This window comes from Neoarius graeffei, chromosome 7 (genome assembly GCF_027579695.1).
Source record: "Neoarius graeffei isolate fNeoGra1 chromosome 7, fNeoGra1.pri, whole genome shotgun sequence".
NCBI lineage: Eukaryota > Metazoa > Chordata > Actinopteri > Siluriformes > Ariidae > Neoarius > Neoarius graeffei.
The window spans coordinates 27,118,630-27,141,861 of record NC_083575.1 but is presented as its reverse complement, the minus strand read 5'-3'; the positions used below and the strand labels follow the sequence as shown (position 1 = coordinate 27,141,861).

The window sequence follows — 23,232 nt, the reverse complement described above, 5'->3', positions numbered from 1 at the left end:
ATGCAGCATTTCAAATTATCATTTTTCTTGCACAGTGCTCACAGATATTTGGCAGTATTTGATGCATTTTTCTTGATTTCAGAGCTTCAGAAAATGCTGGCACTCAGCCATGATATCCGCCATCCAAGTAAGTAACCAAGTAACTGTTGCTGTCCTGCTATGTTTCTGCCGACTCATTCCATGACTATCTCAGAAACTGAGTTAAAACTGAGAATTATTGCATTAGCCTTGACCAGTGTCTTCTTAGCCAATGTGTTCTCAGAGCCTGTGAGGATTTGTGTGTCATTTTCAAGGTCATATGTATGTGTGAAGCATGAGAGCACATGATATTCATCTCTGCCGCTTCTGTTTTCGCCTCAGTTATCCCTCTGAAGACTGAGCTTGCGTACAAAATTTTGGAGAGAGGTCGTGTGCGCTTATGGCTGCAAGCTGAGAACATCTCCTCTGCTGTGACCTACAAATTCTTTGTCAATCACAAGGAGCTTGTCAACTGTGAGGTAAGCAATGAGCGTCATGGACAGCTTGTGACATCGGAATAAATCTTCAAGTGCATGGTGAGAACTGCTTTAGGTTTTATATTAAGTTGACCCGAACATGCACTGCACTATGCACAGTCTCACAGTGAATGCCTCCAAGAAAACGTAATAATGGATCCGATCAAATTGAAATTCCCATAAAGCTAGTAGAAGCACCAATGAGGACAATTTGCTTCCTTATTTGTTTTGCTTTCTTCATGTTTTTGCTCCAGCAAACTAAAATGAAACACGATGTAGCCACGGGTGTGATTGAGATGGTGCTGGATCACTTCACTGAGGACAATGAGGGCACATACGCCGTGCAGATTCAGGATGGAAAAGGAAAGGCTCAGTCCTCTCTGGTGCTAATTGGAGATGGTGAGGCCGTCTGCACGTTTGTGATTCCTCAATACATACATCACAACCCCAATTTCCAAAAAGTTGGGACACTGTGTAAACTGTAAATAAAAACAGAATGTGATAATTTGCAAATCATGGAAACCCTATATTTCATTGAAAATAGTACAAAGAAAACACACCAATGTTGAAACTGAGAAATTTTTATTGTTTTTTGAAAAATATATGCTCATTTAAATTTGATGTCAGCAACACTTTTCAAAAAAGTTGGGACAGGGGCATGTTTACCACTGTGTTGCATCACCTCTATGTTTAACAACACTCTGTAAACGTTTGGGAACTGAGGAGACCAATTGCTGTAGTTTTGAAAGAGAAATGTTGTCCCATTCTTGCCTGATATACAATTTCAGTTGCTCAACACTTCAGGGTCTCCTTTGTCGTATTTTGCACTTCATAATGTGCCAACTGTTTTAAATAGGAGACAGGTCTGGACTGCAGGCAGGCCATTTTAGCACCCAGACTCTTTTATTACGGAGCCATGCAGATTTAATATGTGCAGAAAGCGGTTTGGCATTGCCTTGCTGAAAGAAGGAAGGCCTTCTCTGAAAATGATTTTGTCTGGATGGCAACGTATTGCTCTGAAATGTGTATATATCATTCAGCATTAATGATGCCTTCCCAGATGTACAAGCTACCCATGTCATGTGCACTAATGCACCCTCATACCATCACAGATGCTGGCTTTTGAACTGTGCACTGATAAGCTGCACTGATAACAGTGTCCCAACCTTTTTGGAATAAAAATTTTTTTATATATACATATATATATATTCTATCCACTGGCTACTCTACTACAAGGCTATCAGCTCATATACCGTGAGTAGAGAAAAACAAAATGGCGGAGCATGTTGCTGAACCAAATGAGGACAAAACAAAAACTCTACTCGAAAACAAAACCCCTAAAAATGCAAAAAATAGCAACAAAATATGGAATGACTGATGGTAAGAACATCTTTTTTATTTTTTAAGAATTATTATTATTATAGCATTTTTCACAAATTGCTCATGTCATTTCACCAGTTTGTTTACATTCTAAGGGGAACTGATTGTCATTTTGTATAAAGTTTTTATTTATCAAATTTGCAAAAAAAAAAATGCTCTGTTTCTCAAAATCCAGTGAATGTGGACAGAATAAAACAGTTATTCCACTCAATCTTGGCGTTACATGCCTCGCTGGCTATCAGCTCATGTACGACTTGATTTTGTGGAATTTTATATATATATATATATATATATATATATATATATATATATATATATATATATATATATATACACACACACACACACACACACACACACACACACACACACACACACAAGATATACTGTATATATTTCCATTATGATTTGGTTTGCAGACACTTAACCCTAGCTTCTTTTTTTACTCCAGCTTTCAAGGCAGCTCTGGCTGAGGCTGAATATCAGAGGAGGGAGTACATCCGTGTGAAAGAGGGTATAGTAAATCAAAGAGAAGGAGTAGAAACATTCATCTGTGGTTTATTAATACACATCCTCTATATACATTTTATGTACCGTACCTAAAACCTATACTTATAAACTAGAGGTGTAATGCAGTGACACTATCTGAGTTTTGTATATGTATCTGTTTAGTGCTCCAACTATACATATATACATATCTGTATCAGTACTCAGATTTAAACTCAAAGATGGTAAAACTGGAAGGTTTTTTTAAATTAAATATTACGGGAAAACACTGGACAAAAAACTCAGAGCTATAAATGTCAGTATAGTCTGTGAATTCTGGCTCTGACAGTTCCTTAACCTCCACTACATCGATCCAGTTCATAACGGGACTGTTTATTTTATTCCTGTTCACAGAGTTACTGTTTATGTTTATACCTGCCTATGATAACGGCCTATACGATGCCTATGAGCAGGCTGTCTCCCAAGATATACGACCCCGGACAAGTAGTCACTTTAAAAAAAGGGAACAAAAAATAGTGTGCCTCGTATCCGTATCTGTATTTTGTATTTGTTTCAAACACTATCTGTTCATTCTGAATAAATATACATTTCTGTAACAAGTATAAAGCTACCATTTTTCACAGTAGAAGCTTGAAGCTCATTAATAAATTAAAGAAGTGAAGATGAAAATGGAGCAAAAAATATTAGGTGAATTTAAGCCTGAATTATAGTTATTAGGTTTCAATTACAGGATGTATTTATAGACATGGATAGATGGTGTTATTCTACTCATGAGACTAGAATACAGAAACCCAAAATGCAAATTTCTGAAAAGCCAGGCGGATGCATTTGTCATCCTTCAGATGTAAATCTGCTCATTTTTCATTGCTGCTGTGATTGTGTCATCAACTGCCAATAATCTCCCTTTTGCTAGGACCTCATTTTAGCCAGTTCCTGTCTGTTCACATTGGGGAAGATGCTAGTGTCAGCCTCATCTGCAAGGCAAGCGAAGCCATATTTGTGCCTCAACACACCTCAAACAAATGGCCTGCGTTTATTGTCAGTGCCAGTCCGAATGACTAATGTGTCATGCTTTATTCAGCTCAGTCATAAAGATATCATTGTGGTGGCTTGGTGTTCAGAGGCACACTGAGCAGCCATGTTTCAGGCTGGCTCAACTGTTGCTGCCCACCGCCTGATGTGTGTCCTGTCCTCTCCTCTCCTCAGGTGGCTAATCTGAAGAAAGAGTCTGCATTCCACTGGTTTAAAAATGATGTAGAGGTGATACCTGACGTGCCTGCTGACCTGAGTTCTGGAGTCTGCAAACTCCCCCTGCCTCTGGTGAGATCTTGGGTTCATGAAAAAAAAAACAGCAATGCATTAACTCAACCTAGGGAATAAAAGAGAACTATTTTGAGGGACTGCTGTAATAATGGTACCTTCAGAAGCAACAGATGTCTTTCAAGTGCACAACACAGTATACAATGTAATCTGAATAATTGCACGATTCCTGCTGAATTGGCTCCCTTAATAATTTTTATGTTCCCATTGTTTGCAGAAGTTCGTCAAATTTTTTTTTTTTTTGCAGTCTTTTGGTTTTATAATCGTGAACATGTCGATTTATATGTCTCAGCAGATTGCATTCAAAGCTTTGATGTCGGTTAATGGGAATGACGATGTTACAGATGCTCATACTAATAACTTAGACGATCTGTGTAATTGCATGATTAAAAGTTTTTGTTACTCTCAGGAGAAAACAAGATGAACAGGAGAAAATGAATTGAAGATGAAAAGAAAACTGTTGAACCAAACACATAGGATTACAATCTTAGATATGTATCTGTTTAGTGCTCCAAATATTCATATCTGTATTCAGATTTAAACCTAAAGTGGGTGTGGCCTAAATCAGGACTTAAGGAATATTAACCTACTGGAAATACTGGAAAGTTCATATGAAAGCAGTTGACCGTTCATAATTGGTCTAACTATACAGTAGATGTGCACGAGATGAGTTATTTTTGTTTGAACCTGCCTACGATATTTTCGAACAAACTCAGTTGGTTCTGTTTCCCAAAATATAAACAAACTAGCAGAATAATTTAAACCAAGAAGTTACTAAGAATGAATGACTCAAACTTTTAAGTGAATTTTGCAGGGCCTCACATTCATAGTAATAAATGTGGTCTTTCTTTGTCACGCGATCTGACTGCTTGCTCACACTCACAACCTTCATATCTGACCTGTCGATCACATGAAAATAAAAACTTCCTTCTTGTGTAGTTTTTTGTTTGACTCCCTAATCCCTTGTTGTCGAGTTCTAGTCTTAGCCAGATGATCTGTGAACCGTTCTGGTCAGCTTTCTTAAAAAAAACAAAACAAAACAAAAAAAAACATATAGTATGCCACCTATTCATAGCTACAGTTTTATTTGTTCAGAACATACGGTACAACCCCAATTCCAAAAAACTTGGGACACTGTGTAAAACAAATAAAAACAGAATGCGAAGATTTGCAAATCATGAAAACTCTATATTTCATTGAAAATAGTACAAAGACAACATATCAAATGTTGAAACTGAGAAATTTTTATTGTTTATTGAAAAATGTGCTCATTTTGAATTTGAGGTCAACAACACATTTCAAAAAAGTTGGGACGGGGCAACAAAAGACTGAAAAAATAGTGTAATGCTAAAAAAAACCCCCGAATTTGTTTAATTGGCAACAGGTCAGTAACATGATTGGGTGTAAAAGGAGCATCCCAGAGAGGTGGAGTCTCTCAGAAGTAAAGATGGGGAGGGGTTCACCGCTCTGTGAAAGACTGTGTGGGCAAACAGTGCAACATTATTCTTCAGTGTAAAATTGCAAAGAGTTTGGGTTTCACATCATCTGTGGTACATAATAACATTAAAAGATTCAGAGAATCTGGAGAAATCTCTGTATGCAAGAGACAAGGCTGAAAACTGACATTGGATGCCTGTCATCTTCAGGCCCTCAGGAAACACTGCATTAAAAGCAGACATGTGTTTGTAGTGGAAATCACTGTATGGGCTCAGGAACACTTCAGAAAACCATCGTCTGTGAAAACAGTTTATAATTGCATCCACAAATGCAAGTTAAAACCAGATATAAACAATATCCGGAAACACCGCCACCTTCTCTGGGCCCGAGCTCTTTTACAATGGACTGAGGCGAAGTGGAAAATTGTCCCGAGGTTTGACAAATCAAAAGTAGAAATTCTTTTTAGAAATCATGGACACCACATCCTCCAGGCTAAAGAGGACAGGGACCAGCCGGGTTGTTATCAGTATATAGCCAGCATCTGTGATGGTATGAGGGTGCATTAGTGCACATGGCGTGGGTAGCTTGTACATCTGGGAAGGCATCATTAATGCTGAATGATGTATACATGTTTCAGATCAATATGCTGCCATCCAGACAAAATCTTTTTCAGGGAAGGCCTTCCTTCTTTCAGCAAGACAATGCCAAATCGCTTTCTGCCCATATTAAAACTACATGGCTCCGTAATAAGAGAGTCTGGGTGCTAAACTGGCCTGCCTGCAGTCCAGACCTGTCTCCTATTTAAAACATTTGGTACATTATGAAGCGCAAAATACGACAAAGGAGACCCCAAAGTGTTGAGCAACTGAAATTGTATATCAGGTAAGAATGGGACAACATTTCTCTTTCAAAACTACAGCAATTGGTCTCCTCAGTTCCCAAACGTTTACAGAGTGCTGTTAAACATAGAGGTAATGCAACACAGTGGTAAACACGCCCCGTCCCAACTTTTTTGAAAAGTGTTGTTGACATCAAATTCAAATGAGCATATATTTTTCAAAAAACAATAAAAATTTCTCAGTTTCAACATTGGTGTGTTTTCTTTGTACTATTTTCAATGAAATATAGGGTTTCCATGATTAGCAAATTATTGCATTTTGTTTGTATTTACAGTTTACACAGCGTCCCAACTTTTTTTGGAATTTGGGTTTGGAATTTTTTTGGAATTGTACGATCTCTTCATTCTCATCTTATTATCTCTAGCCGCTTTATCCTGTTCTACAGGGTCGCAGGCAAGCTGGAGTCTATCCCAGCTGACTATGGGCGAAAGGTGGGGTACACCCTGGACAAGTCGCCAGGTCATCACAGGGCTGACACATAGACACGGACAACCATTCACACTCACATCTACGGTCAATTTAGAGTCACCAGTTAACCTAACCTGCATGTCTTTGGATTGTGGGGGAAACTGAAGCACCCGGAGGAAACCCACGCGGACACGGGGAGAACATGCAAACTCTGCACAGAAAGGCCGTCGCCGGCCACGGGGCTCGAACCTGGACCTTCTTGCTGTGAGGCGACAGCGCTAACCACTACACCACCGTGCGGCCCCTCTTCATTCTGAATAATGTACGGGTATTTGTATTCAGTTGCATCCTGAACATGAAGTCATAAAAACTATATTTAACAAATATTTGCTGAAGGCGAAGTGAATATTGCTGAATAATAACTGATATGAAGTTGATGTTATTATTCACTGACATTCACTGAGCTTGAGGTGGATAACCATTTTAGTATAAATACACAGGTATTTAATTAAAAAATCATATTGAAAAATAATTTATTTCAAATTACAAAAGCAGTATGCAAATGTAATAACAGCACGGCGCAGACCTGTGTCACTTATCTATGCCGACTCACATAAAATATTTTCTTTTAAAATAGATAAAATAAATCACAATTCCGCCTTACCTTTGAATAGTTTTAGACCAAACATTGTAGGATCTTTCGTGCTTTTAGGAACGGCATTTTCTTTCATAATTTCTAATTCTTCCTTCTTTATGGTGACTGGTCACCATTTTGCCGAGTCACTGGAGGTGATTATTAAAAAGTAGTCCAAATTTCTTGACCAATCAGCACGCACATTTTTCTATAATCACCTCCGTATTTATACTAATGCCTTCTTATTCCTAACCTAAATACGATTATTTTGATTTTGAGGCATTGGCATCAATGTAAAGGTCTGCTGTTCTGATAGGACATTTAAACATTTCCTGCTCCATAACTAACAGATACCACAACTTGGACAGATTGAAACAGTCATGTTTTTCTTAACATTATAAAAACACTGTAAAATACAGCAAAGTATTAATTCAGGCTTTTAAAGTGAGTGAGTTAACGAGCAATCAAACATAAAAGTCCTTGTGGAAATGTACTGTACACTAGATGGTCGACATTGTGGTCAATTACATAATTGCACAACATCAGGGAGTCGGACGTGTTTCCAGAGCTAATTATGATCACTTCCTTTCCAAGACATGGGCTCAGAGCAGACATTTGAAAGGAGGTTTGTGCTTTAGCAGTAATCAAAACACTTTGGTTATTCTGGCAGTGGGCGTTTTTAACCCCCCCACTCACCCAACCACCGCTGCCTAACATTTCATTTTGAAGTCCCAGTAATGGGAAAAGAACATATAATACTACATAAACGAGCTGTGTTGAATGAGTAGCCCACAGAAAACATACTCCAGTGACCTGTTTTAGCAAACACCGTGTTCTGAATTTCTTCCTCCAGTTCTCCAAGAAGGATGTGGCTGTGTACAAAGCAACTATCAGTGATGACAGAGGAAAAGACGAGTCTCAGGTTGATATTTCTGGGAAAGGTAATAGTGCACTCACCTCAGATTGTTGCAGGTTCGCAAATATTTGTACACTTAAACTCTCCTGAATTTACCTTTTCTCTCACCTGCAGCCTTTGACAACATCATTACCGAGCTTTCACGTATTGCTGGTATGTATTACATTGGTATTTTGGTATATCTGTGGTCTGTGCTTCTCATTTTACTTTTCTAAAGCTAGTCAGCATTCAGTACATAACCAAAGATTGATGTCAAATCCATCAGATTTCACTCAGTAGACAGAAAGATCTGTGCTATCTTAAACAGAACTATAATTAATATCATAGTCCAGTTAAATGTTAAATGCCAAACTTTTAAACAAGACTTTCATATTTAAATATACAGTAATGTATATTGACTTGACATTGTCTCTATGTTCCCAATTAAATGTTTTGCTTGTTGTTGAAAATGAAAAGGAAAACCATGATTATTTAGTGAAGGGAGGAAAAATAGGATGTCTCTGAACTGCTGTTCATCATGCTGATTTGTCCTGTAATAGTAATTGACACTCGGTGCGTTGTCAGGAGTCTCAGGTCAGAATCGGAGTAAAATTAGTATGAATACGTCGTGTCCCAGCTCAGATGTGTCAAATACCATCAGGACCCAACGTCAGGTACAGAAAAGAAATGCAACTACCTGGTGACAAGTGACAACCAATCAGTGGAGAGAAAGAGTAAGACAGTGAGCGTGTACACAAACCAAATTAGAGACTATAAGTGAGGAAAGAAAGGTGTGACAGAAAAATGAAAAGGTAATGCATTGTTGGAAGGAATCGAAAGAAAGAAATTCCGATAATTTTATCTTCCTTTCCAGCCAAATAGTGTCTATCAGAAGTTGTGTTTTTGTATCTGGATTATATCAGGCATGTTTAATGTTGTTGACAGGCTGGAGAACAAAATACACGGATTACAGGAGTAAATAAAAATACACACATCATAAGTGACCAGACGTGATAGTTTATTATGCATTATGAATTTTAACTAGCTAGTTCGAAGAAAGCGGCCTATCGTTTTGGCCAAATCACCTTGAGCCTCTCATTAGCCGTATTTCTGCGTTGTTGGAGTACTGCACGTCTTCCAACATCCCAGCACTAATCCCCTTTTCCCAAACCAATCACCAATTACTCTTCCCCAAAAACCCTAAGGAGCACCTCAACCCAGACCTCATGTGTTCTGTAATAGAAAAAAAACTACAGCCTGACTTAAATTTGAGGAAGTGCCTCTCTTTTTTTTTGACTTGAATAGGGTCCAGTGCGTCCGAGTTGGTTGTCCACTGCACTGCCGAGGGCATCATGTTGCAGTGCCATATGAAATATTACACAGAAGAAATGAAGATCCACTGGATGCACAAGTATGCTTATTCTCTCCCTGCTTTCCCTCTTGAGAAGCAAAGTTCCTGAATAGAGTGATAGAAATAGCCATGGAATTGAGATATGCATGCTCGCTCACACCTCTGAGCATGACGATGGCCCTGCATGTAAACACGATTTGGAGATTTTTGTCTATAATTGTGTTGCTTTAGTGTGTGGCGCAAGAAACCGATTATTGAACAATGGGAAATTAGCAGGGCCAAGTGACAAGAGACCTACGAGACTGTCAATACAAATCAAATCTATCAGATCTACAGTCACCTAATACTTCAGCCCCGAGGTGCAAACTGGATGCATGTAGAATACTAACACATGAGATGAATCTTCTTCCTTTGCTCATCTTGCACACATGGGCATTTTAGTACTGTATGGACAATATAAGTGATTATTATATATACAGGGCACTTTTTCGATGGAATAAAAACGTGTATTCTATTTCCTTCAAGCAGGTTTCATTCATTTGGCTTGATAGCATGCAATATTGTTAGCATATCGCTTATCCTACATGTATTATGTCACTCTACCGAATGGAGAATGAGCGTTGAATATGGTTTACAATATTGCATGGTTGTCAAGACAATGTGATGTCACATGTCGGAGACGTAAAACTTCCGTGCTAGCGAGCGACTGTGACAATTTGTAAACAAACATGGCCGCCAGGTTTGCTTTGTTAAATACGGAAGATTTTGAGAGAATTTTGAAAGAGAAAGACGCGTTGAACATCCGAAAGGAATCTGTATGCATCATAATAATAATAATAATAATAATCTCATCTCATTATCTCTAGCCGCTTTATCCTGTTCTACAGGGTCGCAGGCAAGCTGGAGCCTATCCCAGCTGACTACAGGCGAGAGGCGGGGTACACCCTGGACAAGTCGCCAGGTCATCACAGGGCTGACACATAGACACAGACAACCATTCACACTCACAGTCACACCTACGGTCAATTTAGAGCCACCAGTTAACCTAACCTGCATGTCTTTGGACTGTGGGGGAAACCGGAGCACCCGGAGGAAACCCACGCGGACACGGGGAGAACATGCAAACTCCACACAGAAAGGCCCTCGCCGGCCATGGGGCTCGAACCCGGACCTTCTTGCTGTGAGGCGACAGCGCTAACCACTACACCACCGTGCCACCCAATAATAATAATAATAATAATAATAATAATGGGGCGGCACGGTGGTGTAGTGGTTAGCGCTGTCGCCTCACAGCAAGAAGGTCCTGGGTTCGAGCCCCGAGGCCGGCGAGGGCCTTTCTGTGTGGAGTTTGCATGTTCTCCCCGTGTCCGCGTGGGTTTCCTCCGGGTGCTCCGGTTTCCCCCACAGTCCAAAGACATGCAGGTTAGGTTAACTGGTGACTCTAAATTGACCATAGGTGTGAATGTGAGTGTGAATGGTTGTCTGTGTCTATGTGTCGGCCCTGTGATGACCTGGCGACTTGTCCAGGGTGTACCCCGCCTTTCGCCCATAGTCAGCTGGGATAGGCTCCAGCTTGCCTGCGACCCTGTAGAACAGGATAAAGCGGCTAGAGATAATGAGATGAGAATTTCTAGGCGCAGCCAGGGGCCGGAAGTAATCCTGTTTGGGAACCACAGGATTTTATCTCTGCTTTTTGCGGATGATGTTGTCCTGTTGGCTTCTTCAAACCAGGACCTTCAGCATGCACTGGGGCAGTTTGCAGTCGAGTGTGAAGTGGCTGGGATGAGAATCAGCACCTCCAAGTCCGAGGCCATGGTTCTCGACTGGAAAAGGGTGGCTTGCCCTCTCCAGGTTGGTGGAGAAGTCCTGCCTCAAGTGGAGGAGTTTAAGGCTAGGCTGACACTTGCACGATTCCGTGGCACGCATTGGCACGACTCGAGTCGTGCCAGTGCACAAACTAGTCGTAAACTGGCGTGAAGTGTGCGTAAACCCGGGTCCGGGTTCGAGCCCCGTGGCCGGTGAGGGCCTTTCTGTGAGGAGTTTGCATGTTCTCTCTGTGTCCGCGTGGGTTTGCTCCGGTTTCCCCCACAGTCCAAAGACATGCAGGTTAGGTTAACTGGTGACTCTAAATTGACCGTAGGTGTGAATGTGAGTGTGAATGGTTGTCTGTGTCTATGTGTCAGCCCTGTGATGACCTGGCGACTTGTCCAGGGTGTACCCTGCCTTTCGCCCGTAGTCAGCTGGGATAGGCTCCAGCTTGCCTGCGACCCTGTAGAAGGATAAAGCAGCTAGAGATAATGAGATGAGATGAGATGAATGAGATAATAATAATGGCTTTTTTCATGGTATATCAGGTATATTCCATTCAGCTAGCATGATACTGAACTCGTCTTTGACTCGTTCAGTATCATACTAGCTGAATGGAATATATCTGATATACCACTCAACGCCAGCCAATATCATTTAAATGTTCTGAAACAACACTGAATGTTCCGAATTATTTCCACACTGAAGTGTGCACTGAGAGGATACGGAAAGCATTTTTTTACAGTTACATAATGATTTTCCTTTCCATAGACCACTGAATATATGAAAAAATTATACATTTCTATCAGTAAATGATTGGGAAAGCAAACTGCTTACCAATACACTGCTCTGTGTATTATATTTTCATTTATTTATTTATTTGCACATGATAAAAGAAATTTACAAGATAAACATAAATGGAACAAAAACAGAAAACGTGCTGGGGGAAGAAAAAAGCACAATGGCGTGTTCTAAGTCTTCCCCATTTAAATTAACAAGTAATTAATACAAATTTAACAAATTAGAGAATAACTATATTAACAGTAGTAAATAATAACAAATAATAACAAATAATGATAATATTATAATTGATAAAATTATACATTCAACTGTAACTGGTATCATAACTGAAATAACAAATATAAACAAAATGTCAATTGCAGATAACAAAATATAAGTTAATTAGTGAAAATAAGAAACAAATAAAATGTAACCTAGGATCTATACATAAAATAAAAAAAGTGTAATTGATTGATTTCAAATGGTGAATGAATATTGTACTAATAACAGAAGCCTGGTGCATGATGTAGTGTAATATTTTACAATTTGATCCAAGACTGAACTTTACTTAAAGATAAAGGCCAAGTGTGGCTGGGGAATGCGAATAGGTGGTTTTTGAGATTACGTTTAAAACTAATCATGGATGTAAAACTTTTAAGGTGGAGGGGGAGGTTATTCCATTCAATTACACATTTGTATTGAACACTCTATTGAACACAATAAATAATACTGTCTGGCGTTGAGTGGTATATCAGATATATTCCATTCAGCTAGCATGATATTGAAGGAGTTGAAGATGAGTTCATGATCACGCTAATTGAATGGACTATATCTGATAGACCACGAAAAAAGCCATTATTATTATTATTATTATTATTATTATTATTATTATTATTATTATTATGCATACATACATACACACTCTTCATGTCAGCATTCTCAAAGGCCAGTGCTAGCTTACCCGCGACTCAGTGCTGTTAGCTCGGCAGTCCAGTTACCTTCTAGCTGCTGTAGTGTTAGCAAAGGCCAATGCTAGCGCAGTCAAGCCAAATATTATTATTATTATTATTATTATTATTATTATTTTCCCTGTGTAATTTACTTAGTTACTTTTAAAATCAACATCAACAGCGACACACAAAGGAGCGACCTGCCAGCCAAACTCTCTCAAAATCTTCCGCTTTTAACGAAGCAAACCTCGCGGCCATGTTTGTTTACAAACTGTCACAGTCACTCACTAGCATGCAAGTTTTACATCTCCAACATGTCTCTTTACCGGTTTTTCGATGTCCGTTGGTATGTTTTTCTCTTGTAACTATGCGTGAAGAATATATAATGAAGTTTTGGTAACCTTTCGGGTGTTCAGCGCATCTTTAGTTTCAATTTTCAGTTTATTTATTTTGTGCTTAAACCTAGCACTGGATTAGCCTCGTCTTCTCTCTTTCTCGGCTGACAAAGAAATGATTGTGCGCATGCGCAGCAGAAAAGTTTTGTCATTGGCTCTTTGCATGAGCTCCGATGTGTGACGTCGTGTTGTCTTGACAACATGCAATATTATAACAATGTTGCACTCTCATTCTCCATTGGGGAGAGTGGCATAATACACAGAGGATAAGCGATATGATAATATTGCATGCTATCAATAAACTCACTAGAAGGGAATAGAATATACATTTTTATTCCATGGAAAAAGTAGCCTGTATGTATAATAATGTACAGTATTATCACTCTTTGCAAAGGTAATAGTAGCGACAGATTTGTATCAGCTTTATATGTAATTTTGATTTGTGTTTAACAGGAACACTAAAATTACTGCATCTGAAAGGATGCGTGTTGGTGGCACCCCAGCCATGGCCAGTCTGGAGATAGTTGAACCTACTGAAAAGGACAAAGGAATATATACCTTCGTGATGACAGACACTGAGAAGACGTACACTCGCACCATTGAACTGTCTGGGCAAGGTAAGAAATGCTGCACACTGCTTGCCTTTGCTTCATCCTTAAAAATAGAGATTTCATATGGTTTATAGAATTCTCCGTGCAGTTCAGTAGCAGTCTTGTTGGCACAAGCAGTCTTGTAGGCAAGTTCTAATTAAAAACAAAGGTTTTAACTGTGCACACTATTTGATCTCTGATTAAACATAATGCATTTGCAAAACAGCACACCCTCGATTGAGATTCCAAGCACAACATTAATGCCAGCTCCAAGCTCCATGTGGAATGGTGTTCGCAAGTAGTGTTGCCAAAGCATCTGGCAGGTCTTTTAATCTCAGGAACTATTTTTAAAAATATCCTAAATTCCTTGCCCTCTGAACATTTTCATCTCTACGAAATGTCATCTATGGCCATTGCTACACATACCCGTACGGATTTTGAGTTGAAAGGAAAGGCCAGTGCTGTAGCAGTAAATACCAGTGATCTAATTGGGTAATTCCAGTAGAGTTACTGGTAACAACCTAACAAAGGTGCAGATCCTGGCTTTGGCAGCAGATCGTCCACAGCCTGTCACATGTGCTGCCTGAAAACGTTGGAATCAGTAGAGTAAAGACAGTAATTAAATAGAAAAAAAAAAAACAGTTATACCTTGTAATGCAGTAAAATATAGCTATTAAAATAATTAGAGATTATTTTTTTCTATGCTGTCCCTTAGAGGGTTCTAACGTGAAATTGTTTTTCTCTTTCTTGTGTCTCATTTGGTGTGTGCTTAACATTTATCTTCTTTCTCCCCTTTATCCACCCCTCTAGTCTATGATGATGCTTATGCAGAGTTCCAGAGACTCAAGTAAGATCATCATTGCTTGGGAGGCTGCTCGCTTCTCTTGTCTTCCCTTCAATGTTTAGAAATGCAGAGCATGTGTGGCACATGTCAGTGTGTGGATAAAATATTAGCGTGTGCGCTAATGATCCTGCTAACAACACCATTCTTCTGTTGCCTTTCAGAGCGGAAGCATATGCTGAAAAGAGTGAGTACACTCATTCAAGTCGTCGGCGCTTGTCACAGCTTCTTTTATTGATATAATTACATCCTTCAGTCTGACTGGGGTGCAACGTTTGTATTTTCAGATCGTGGTAAAGTCATTGGTGGACTGCCTGATGTCGCAACCATCATGGAAAAGAAGGTTTGGCATCACCTCAGCATTGGTGTCCCATAACAAACCTTAAGTCATCTGCAGTGGCTTGTGACCATAAATTTTTGTTAGGCAGGGCTACATTAATAATGACAGCCTCCCCTTATCAAAAAGAAGTATACTTCAAGTTAATTTTATTAAGTATACTTAAGTAAAGTATATTTCCTTTTGTATACTTTTGTGTACCAAGTATACTGATATCAATGTACTTACAGTATACTTGTAAGTAAACTAATCTAATACTTCTTGGGACTAAATTGACCCACTTTTGTTTTATAAAAAGTATACTTTAAGTCTAAGAGAAGTAAACTTTGAGTATACAACTAGTATTTTTTTATTTTGTACTGCAAGTATACCACAAGTAAACTTTTATATACGAATAGTTTACTAGTTCTATACTTGTAGTCCACTCTTTAGTTTACAAAAGCATACTTCATAGTATACTGGAAATATACTATGAGTTTACTTATTTTATATTTCTAGTCCACTTATGAGTTTACTAAAGTATACTTTATAGTATACTGGAAATATACTATTGGTTTACTCGTTACACACTTCTAGTCCACTTTTTAGTTTTGAAGTATACTGCAATTACCCTTCTAGGTATATGATTAGTTTTCTAGCCCTAACCCTTACTTCATGCACACTACCAATAAACAATTTTAATGTTTTGTACCTTAAGTTACAATGATGTTATAAAGGTAAGAATTCATAAAATAATCCAGTATACAGTCTAGCAGCTTGTTTTCAAGCAGGTATGTTTCCCATGACCATCGTCATGGCGGTAATATCATTAACCAGGGTTGTCAGGTTGGAACTAAATTTCCAGCTCCATTACATCTTAAAAAGCTTCTTTGGATAGACCTGAAACTAGCCTGAAAAAAAAAATCAGGAATTGGAAAAGGGAGACACATTCTTACTTCATTTTCTCAGCCTTTGTGTCGAAAATAAGGCCACTGTGATGCAAATGTATTTCTGATGTACAGCTATTACTCTCTCTATAATCCCTCTTTCTTGACTCAATCTTTGTGGCATATTTAACAGCTATTACGCAAAATCGAGTCATACGCGAGCTGACATGGGCGGCACGGTGGTGTAGTGGTTAGCGCTGTCGCCTCACAGCAAGAAGGTCCGGGTTCGAGCCCCGTGGCCGGCGAGGGCCTTTCTGTGTGGAGTTTGCATGTTCTCCCCGTGTCTGCGTGGGTTTCCTCCGGGTGCTCCGGTTTCCCCCACAGTCCAAAGACATGCAGGTTAGGTTAACTGGTGACTCTAAATTGACCGTAGGTGTGACTGTGAGTGTGAATGGTTGTCTGTGTCTATGTGTCAGCCCTGTGATGACCTGGCGACTTGTCCAGGGTGTACCCCGCCTTTCGCCCGTAGTCAGCTGGGATAGGCTCCAGCTTGCCTGCGACCCTGTAGAAGGATAAAGCGGCTAGAGATAATGAGATGAGATGAGACGCGAGCTGACAGACGATGAGGCACGTAGCGCTGAGTTGGCTATAAGCCATGTATGATGAGATTGAATGGAATAAGTATTTTATTTTATCCACATTCACTGGATTTTGAGAAACACAGCATTTTTATTTCATTCATTCATTCATTCATTCATTCATTATCTCTAGCCGCTTTATCCTTCTACAGGGTCGCAGGGAAGCTGGAGCCTATCCCAGCTGACTACGGGCGAAAGGCGGGGTACACCCTGGACAAGTCGCCAGGTCATCACAGGGCTGACACCATCAAATACTTTTATTCCATATTTTATTGCTTTGTTTGTATTTTTTGGGGTTTTGTTTTTGAGTAGAGTTTTTATTTTGTCCTCGGTTGGTTCAGCAACACGCTCCACTATTTTTTTTTTCTCTACTCACATTATATGAGCTGATATCCTAGTAGTAGAGTAGCCAATCAATCAGAGTGTGAGATTGCTCATATCCAGTCACTGTGGAGACAATAATGTAGAATTTTAATGGTTCTGTACAGCATAGACACACTGTCTGCACATACACTTTGCCTTGGTTTGCAGAAATTTATTACATGCAATTATGATTATTTGCATGGCGGCGTAGTGGTTAGCGCTGTCGCCTCACAGCAAGAAGGTCCGGGTTCGAGCCCCGTGGCCGGCGAGGGCCTTTCTGTGCGGAGTTTGCATGTTCTCCCCGTGTCCGCGTGGGTTTCCTCCGGGTGCTCCGGTTTCCCCCACAGTCCAAAGACATGCAGGTTAGGTTAACTGGTGACTCTAAATTGACTGTAGGTGTGAATGTGGGTGTGAATGGTTGTCTGTGTCTATGTGTCAGCCCTGTGATGACCTGGCAACTTGTCCAGGGTGTACCCCGCCTTTCGCCCGTAGTCAGCTGGGATAGGCTCCAGCTTGCCTGCGACCCTGTAGAACAGGATAAAGCGGCTAGAGATAATGAGATGATTATTTGCCATAAAACACAATCCTGTTGGCTGCAGAGTATTTTAAAACTATTATCACTTTTGTGTAAACATCACAACCCTGGCAGCTCTGTCATTTACTTTCCTATCCTTTGTTCCTTCCACACTGAAAGTGTTCATAGAGCATGCATGGGGCAGCGTGATTCCTTCCCCAGTGGACCTCTTTTAGCACTTGCTGCAGTTTCCAGCTTCCAAAAGAGTTTATAAATATTTTGATGTAATTTAAAATGCATTGAGTTGTGAACTTTATGATTAATGTTTGCTGTACATGATGCCCCAGTTGCCCCTATGGATCATCAGTGAAAGCCATACGCATGGTTTTGTTTGGGCATTGAAATTGCTTGAATTTGGAGGAAAGCAGTACTGACAGAATCAGCACAGCTTGTATTGGGTAGTGGAGAATTTTGTTCTGCATTTTGCAGACCATTAATTTGGCCCCCGTGGTAATGATGCGATTGCATTAGTGATCCTAGACACCACCGGGCAGTTTTGTAGTGATCCCGAATGGTGTGTGGTGGTGTGTGAACAAGCCAGAGGATCATCTCCTCTCTTCATTACGAATAGCGTGTGCTTGGGGGGTTGGATGATACTCCATTGTCTCCAGCCTTGTAATCCACTGTCGAGGAAGCTGCAAGGAATGTTGTCTATTCAGTGGCTCCATCTGAATAGACAACAGTGGAAATGTCAAGCACACACACACACACACACACACACACACACACACACACACACACACACACACATACTCTTTCTTTAACAGCAAGTGAATGCAGTAAGTTCATAGCTGTTAGATCCCATTAAAAGGCAAGCAGCTACCACATGGGGCATTAGCGGGGTTCTTACAATGGACACTGCTCTAATGAGAGCTCCCTTAAAGCTAGAGAGTGGATAAGATGGTTATTGTTAAAGAAATCCCAAGGTCTTGCTGGAGCAGGTCCATTATTATAGCCACAGAAGCATTATGAGTCCAGATGAGCAACCTTGTTTATGCCTGTTAGTGAGAGCACAAGTTGAGTGTCCGTTACATGCTGGAGCAGAATGTTCACTAGAAAATTTGTCGGGAATATAGTCTGAAAAATCTATTTACCATAAACCCACTAAAGCCATGGCTTTGCCTTTGGGAAACCTGGATGATGTTTGTTGTTGTTTTTGTTGTTAATATAATATATACCAGAGGTGGACAGTAACAAAGTACATTTACTTGAGTACTGTACTTAAGTACACTTTTTGAGTATCTGTACTTTACACGAGTCTTAATTTTTTGGAAACTTATGACTAACTTCACTACATTTGAAAGACAAATATTGTACTTTTTACTCCACTATATTTTTATCAAGGTCCTTGTTACTATGAAGCAGCTTTGAAAGTGGATGTTTTTTATCTTCTTTTCTAAAACGTAATTGGGTTTTTTTTTTTGCAGGTGACACTGAGACAGCCGATCAGTCATCACTAGGGTCATGTCACGTTCATAGACTATAAAATCAAGTTCAATGATTTCTCAGCAGCATTATTTAACACGATCAGTTGACGGCCGAACAGAAGGAGGCGGTTCTTCTGGGGAATGCAGGCACCCATGGCCCATGAACCCATGTTTCAGTTTTCTGTACGGATTAAAGATTAATTTCATTTTAATTGTTTGTTTTGTTTGCCTAAAACGAACCATGTCACGGCCTATAAAAACTCGCCGTCCAACCTGCGGAAGCATATTGAGGGATGTAAACGTTTTATTCCAAGAGAAAGCTTGCACTGAAATTGTCTGTGCTTTTAGCGCTAGCAATAACATTGCAATTGCTATGCAGTCTGGTTAGTCAAATGAATTTCCATGGGTTTGCCCACCAAGTTGCCGTCGCCTTGTCCATGGCTAATGTTAACACACAGCTAGTTAACTTGGACAGTTAGCATGTAAAAACGGAGTTACGCTAACATGAATAATGTTAACTTATCTGAAGTCCTTTCAGAAATATATTTTAGCATAATCTTGCCAAATAAACAGAATATAGAAATCTGTGTTGAAAGATGTTTATTCTACAGGTTCTACAAGCTGGTCAGTAAATCCAGTCGGTTGCTTCAGAGGCATTAGGTTTTGTAAGCGCTGTGGCGTGGCACGGTGGTGTAGTGGTTAGCACAGTCTCCTCACAGCAAGAAGGTTCCGGGTTCGAACCCAGCGGCCGGCGAGGACCTTTCTGTGTGGAGTTTGCATGTTCTCCCCGTGTCTGCGTGGGTTTCCTCCGGGTGCTCCGGTTTTCCCCACACTCCAAAGACATGCAGTTAGGTTAACGTGGGGCAGCCTCGGGCTGAGGTGCCCTTGAGCAAGGTACCGAACCCCTGACTGCTCCCCGGGCGCTCTGGTGTGGCTGCCCACTGCTCTGAGTGTGTGCGCATGTGTTCACTGCTTCAGATGGGTTAAATGCAGAGGATGAATTTCACTGTAAAGTGACTGATAAAGGTTTCTTCTTCAATAATACAACAATGCGTTGACAGAAAATGTACTTTTAATACTTAAGTATTTTTAAAAGCAAGTACTTTAGTTCTTTAACTTAAGTAAAAATTTGACTGGACAACTTTCACTTGTATCGGAGTAACATTTAACCAGTGGGATCTGTACTTTGACTTAAGTAATGAAGTTGGGTACTTTGTCCACCTCTGATATATACAGTATAAGTACACTGTCCTTCAATTTTGACAACCACATCAGATTATTTACTGTTAACAAATACACAGAATAGCATTAAGAATAATGCTGTGGCTGATTTCTTTCTAGCCCAGGCTGTAGACTCAAGCAGTCTCACAGTGCCTGAAAGGTGATTATACAGAGTGAAAATCCCCTAGATTTTTATGTACATCGGGTCTGATCTGATATTTTTCTACATGCTTTGCACACATCTGTAACTTCTGAATCAATTGTGAATGGGAAATACAGTTGCAGGTGTATTGAATGCACTTGAGGTGGAATATTTAGTTTAACATCCCTCTCCCCAAAATGTGTTGTATCATGGCTCCTATGTTTGAAAACATGAGAAGCAGGATGGACATGTTGCATCAAGACCCAAACCTTAGTTTAAATGGAGAGTAATATTGGAAAAAACATTATTCATAGACTATGGCAATGTGTTGCTGGCTGGCTGCCCTGCTGGCCCTTTAATCAAATTTCAGTTAGTTGAGAATGCAGACTTTGACTTTACCTGAAAGAGAAAGATAGGCCATATTATCCCAGTATTATTCAAGCAAGTTCTAGATTGACTACAAAGTTATGATTTATGATGATTAAACCTCAAAACTGTTTAGCGCCTGTGTATTTTGCTGATTTCCTGAAGCAGTATAACCCATCCAAGGACTGTAGCTTAACTGGTAGAAGAATTTTTCAGAAATGAAGCTTTTTAATATCTCATCTCATCTCATTATCTCTAGCCGCTTTATCCTTCTACAGGGTCGCAGGCAAGCTGGAGCCTATCCCAGCTGACTACGGGCGAAAGGCGGGGTACACCCTGGACAAGTCGCCAGGTCATCACAGGGCTGACACATAGACACAGACAACCATTCACACTCACACCTACGGTCAATTTAGAATCACCAGTTAACCTAACCTGCATGTCTTTGGACTGTGGGGGAAACCGGAGCACCCGGAGGAAACCCACGCGGACACGGGGAGAACATGCAAACTCCACACAGAAAGGCCCTCGCCGGCCCCGGGGCTCGAACCCAGGACCTTCTTGCTGTGAGGCGACAGCGCTAACCACTACACCACCGTGCCGCCCGCTTTTTAATATGTTTTTATACAATTCTCAACCAACAATCAATATACTACAGTGGGAATTTGATTTAAATGATGAAAACTGTAGACTACAACCCTGAGTTTTCCTTGTCATAGATACTGAGAACCCATGATTACCCCCAAATCCTTGGAGAAATGCTTTTCTATGCACACTAGATCTATTAAGATTAAAATCCCTTTGTTTGAAATGATGTAATCCCATTTATTACATCCTCTCTGCTCTTGGTTCTCCATAGACCCTGAGCCTGACCTGTACGGTGTGTGGTGACCCGAAACCACAGATCACCTGGTTCAAGAATGACCAGGAGGTGGAGCAGGACGACCAATATTTGATCTCGTTGGACTCGGGCAAGTTCGCCAGCCTCACCATCAAGGGCGTGAGCCTAGATGACTCGGGCAAGTTTACCATATGTGTGCAGAACAGATACGGTGGTGAATTAGCGGATGTCCTTGTCAGTGTCTACAAGCATGGTGACAAGATACCTGACATCAAGCCATCACCTGCCCCCAAGAAAATATTACCCCCAACTCAGCCGATTGTGCTCCCTACCCCCAAGGCATCTAGCCCCACTCCTGCTCCTGCCCCTGCCAAGACCACAGCCCCATCCTCAGGTGTCAAATCAACTGGCATGAAGTCCGCACCTTTTTCCCGGAGGAAGTAAGGTGTCCTTTTCTGGACAAAAAGAAGCAGCAGAAAAAAGAATAACGGTATACTGAAAGTTACATTAAAAAGATGCCATTTTTCATCATTGACATTGTTTCGATTTATAGACTCTAATGAATTGAGTAAAGTACATAAATAGTGAAAATTTCGGGATGGTGGTGGTGTCAGGTTATATTAGATTCCTTTTCCACCACCTAAAAAAATGAAGTGCTAACTGTTTGACATCTGGCTTGCTTAAGTGGTGTGGGTTTCTAATGGATTTGGCTGCCTCTTCCTGGAGGTCCTTTGGTGAAAAATGGCCAGTGTTTGATGTTTACTTTATATATCTCTATTTTTTAAAAGCTGCACTTTCAGTCAGGTGGTGGAATCTTGAGGCATTTGGATGGATGGCCCGCAGAGTGCTGGGTTTCTACGACAGCATTTCAGATAAACCTCTTCTCCACTTATGTCCTCTCCTGTCCTCACCATCATGAACTTCTGCTTGCATTCATGTTATTAAAAAAAATGTAGTAATCATTTTCACGGCGTTGTGCTTGTCTTGCTTATATGACATGTCACACATTCACACACTCTTTCAGCCTATGCACGCACAAAAGCAATAACAACAGTCAGACCTTTTAAAATTGCATCAGCATCTTTCATAATGTCTGTTTACCTACTCGTAAGATGTTCCACGCACTTCATGTTTATGGAATGTCTTGCATGGACTGGAGCCTTGTTACAGGCTCAGTCTGTGACATTGATTTGCTTTACATATTTTTAGCAACATAGAGGAAGTTTAGTTGAATCTTACTGTCATAGATCTCTTTAGCAGGAAGCACATTCATTTTCGCCTTGCTCTCATTTTGCTTTTCATTATCTTTCTTCTCTGCCTTCACAAGATGATTAACCACTTCAGATATAATATGAAGTAAAAATAGTTTCTTTTCTAACCTTCTCATTTTGCTGATGAAACTGTTCAAGCAGTCAATGTGCTTCAATGGGAATTTGATTAAAATAATTAAAATGTAGTGAAAACTGAGGTTGTTTAGACTTTGAATTTGACTTTTAATTAAATCGTGCATATTTAATCACTGGAAATGATTTGCTTAGAAGTCATGTTTCTATGGAAACTCAGGCAATCCATAAATCCTACACTTCATCCCCCCAAGCATGTTTACAAGATGTCACCTCATGATATATCATTTCACCCTATGGAAAAATATTGATTGTGTTTGCACACTTACTTGGGCAAGATCCCACGGTCTGTAACAGATTGCAGCACTCAAAACTATTGTTGCTTGTAGGACAGTGTGAAACGGAGTGTACTACACTGCAAAATAGA

At 40.2% G+C, this 23,232-nt stretch overlaps 1 protein-coding gene across 1 annotated transcript in view; it reads left to right on the top strand.

The window, feature by feature from the left end:
* Window positions 1-21,906, top strand: part of myom2b (myomesin 2b) — a 68,262-nt gene extending 46,356 nt beyond the window's left edge. The window contains exons 23-36 of the mRNA XM_060924625.1: window positions 83-127; window positions 361-497; window positions 749-893; window positions 2,326-2,388; window positions 3,295-3,362; window positions 3,588-3,701; window positions 7,933-8,020; window positions 8,110-8,148; window positions 9,280-9,385; window positions 13,710-13,873; window positions 14,657-14,693; window positions 14,852-14,874; window positions 14,975-15,030; window positions 21,481-21,906. Of these exons, the coding sequence (XP_060780608.1) occupies window positions 83-127; window positions 361-497; window positions 749-893; window positions 2,326-2,388; window positions 3,295-3,362; window positions 3,588-3,701; window positions 7,933-8,020; window positions 8,110-8,148; window positions 9,280-9,385; window positions 13,710-13,873; window positions 14,657-14,693; window positions 14,852-14,874; window positions 14,975-15,030; window positions 21,481-21,906 (1,511 nt within the window). The remainder of the gene's footprint in view (window positions 1-82; window positions 128-360; window positions 498-748; window positions 894-2,325; window positions 2,389-3,294; window positions 3,363-3,587; window positions 3,702-7,932; window positions 8,021-8,109; window positions 8,149-9,279; window positions 9,386-13,709; window positions 13,874-14,656; window positions 14,694-14,851; window positions 14,875-14,974; window positions 15,031-21,480) is intronic.
* Window positions 21,907-23,232: the final 1,326 nt, after the last annotated feature.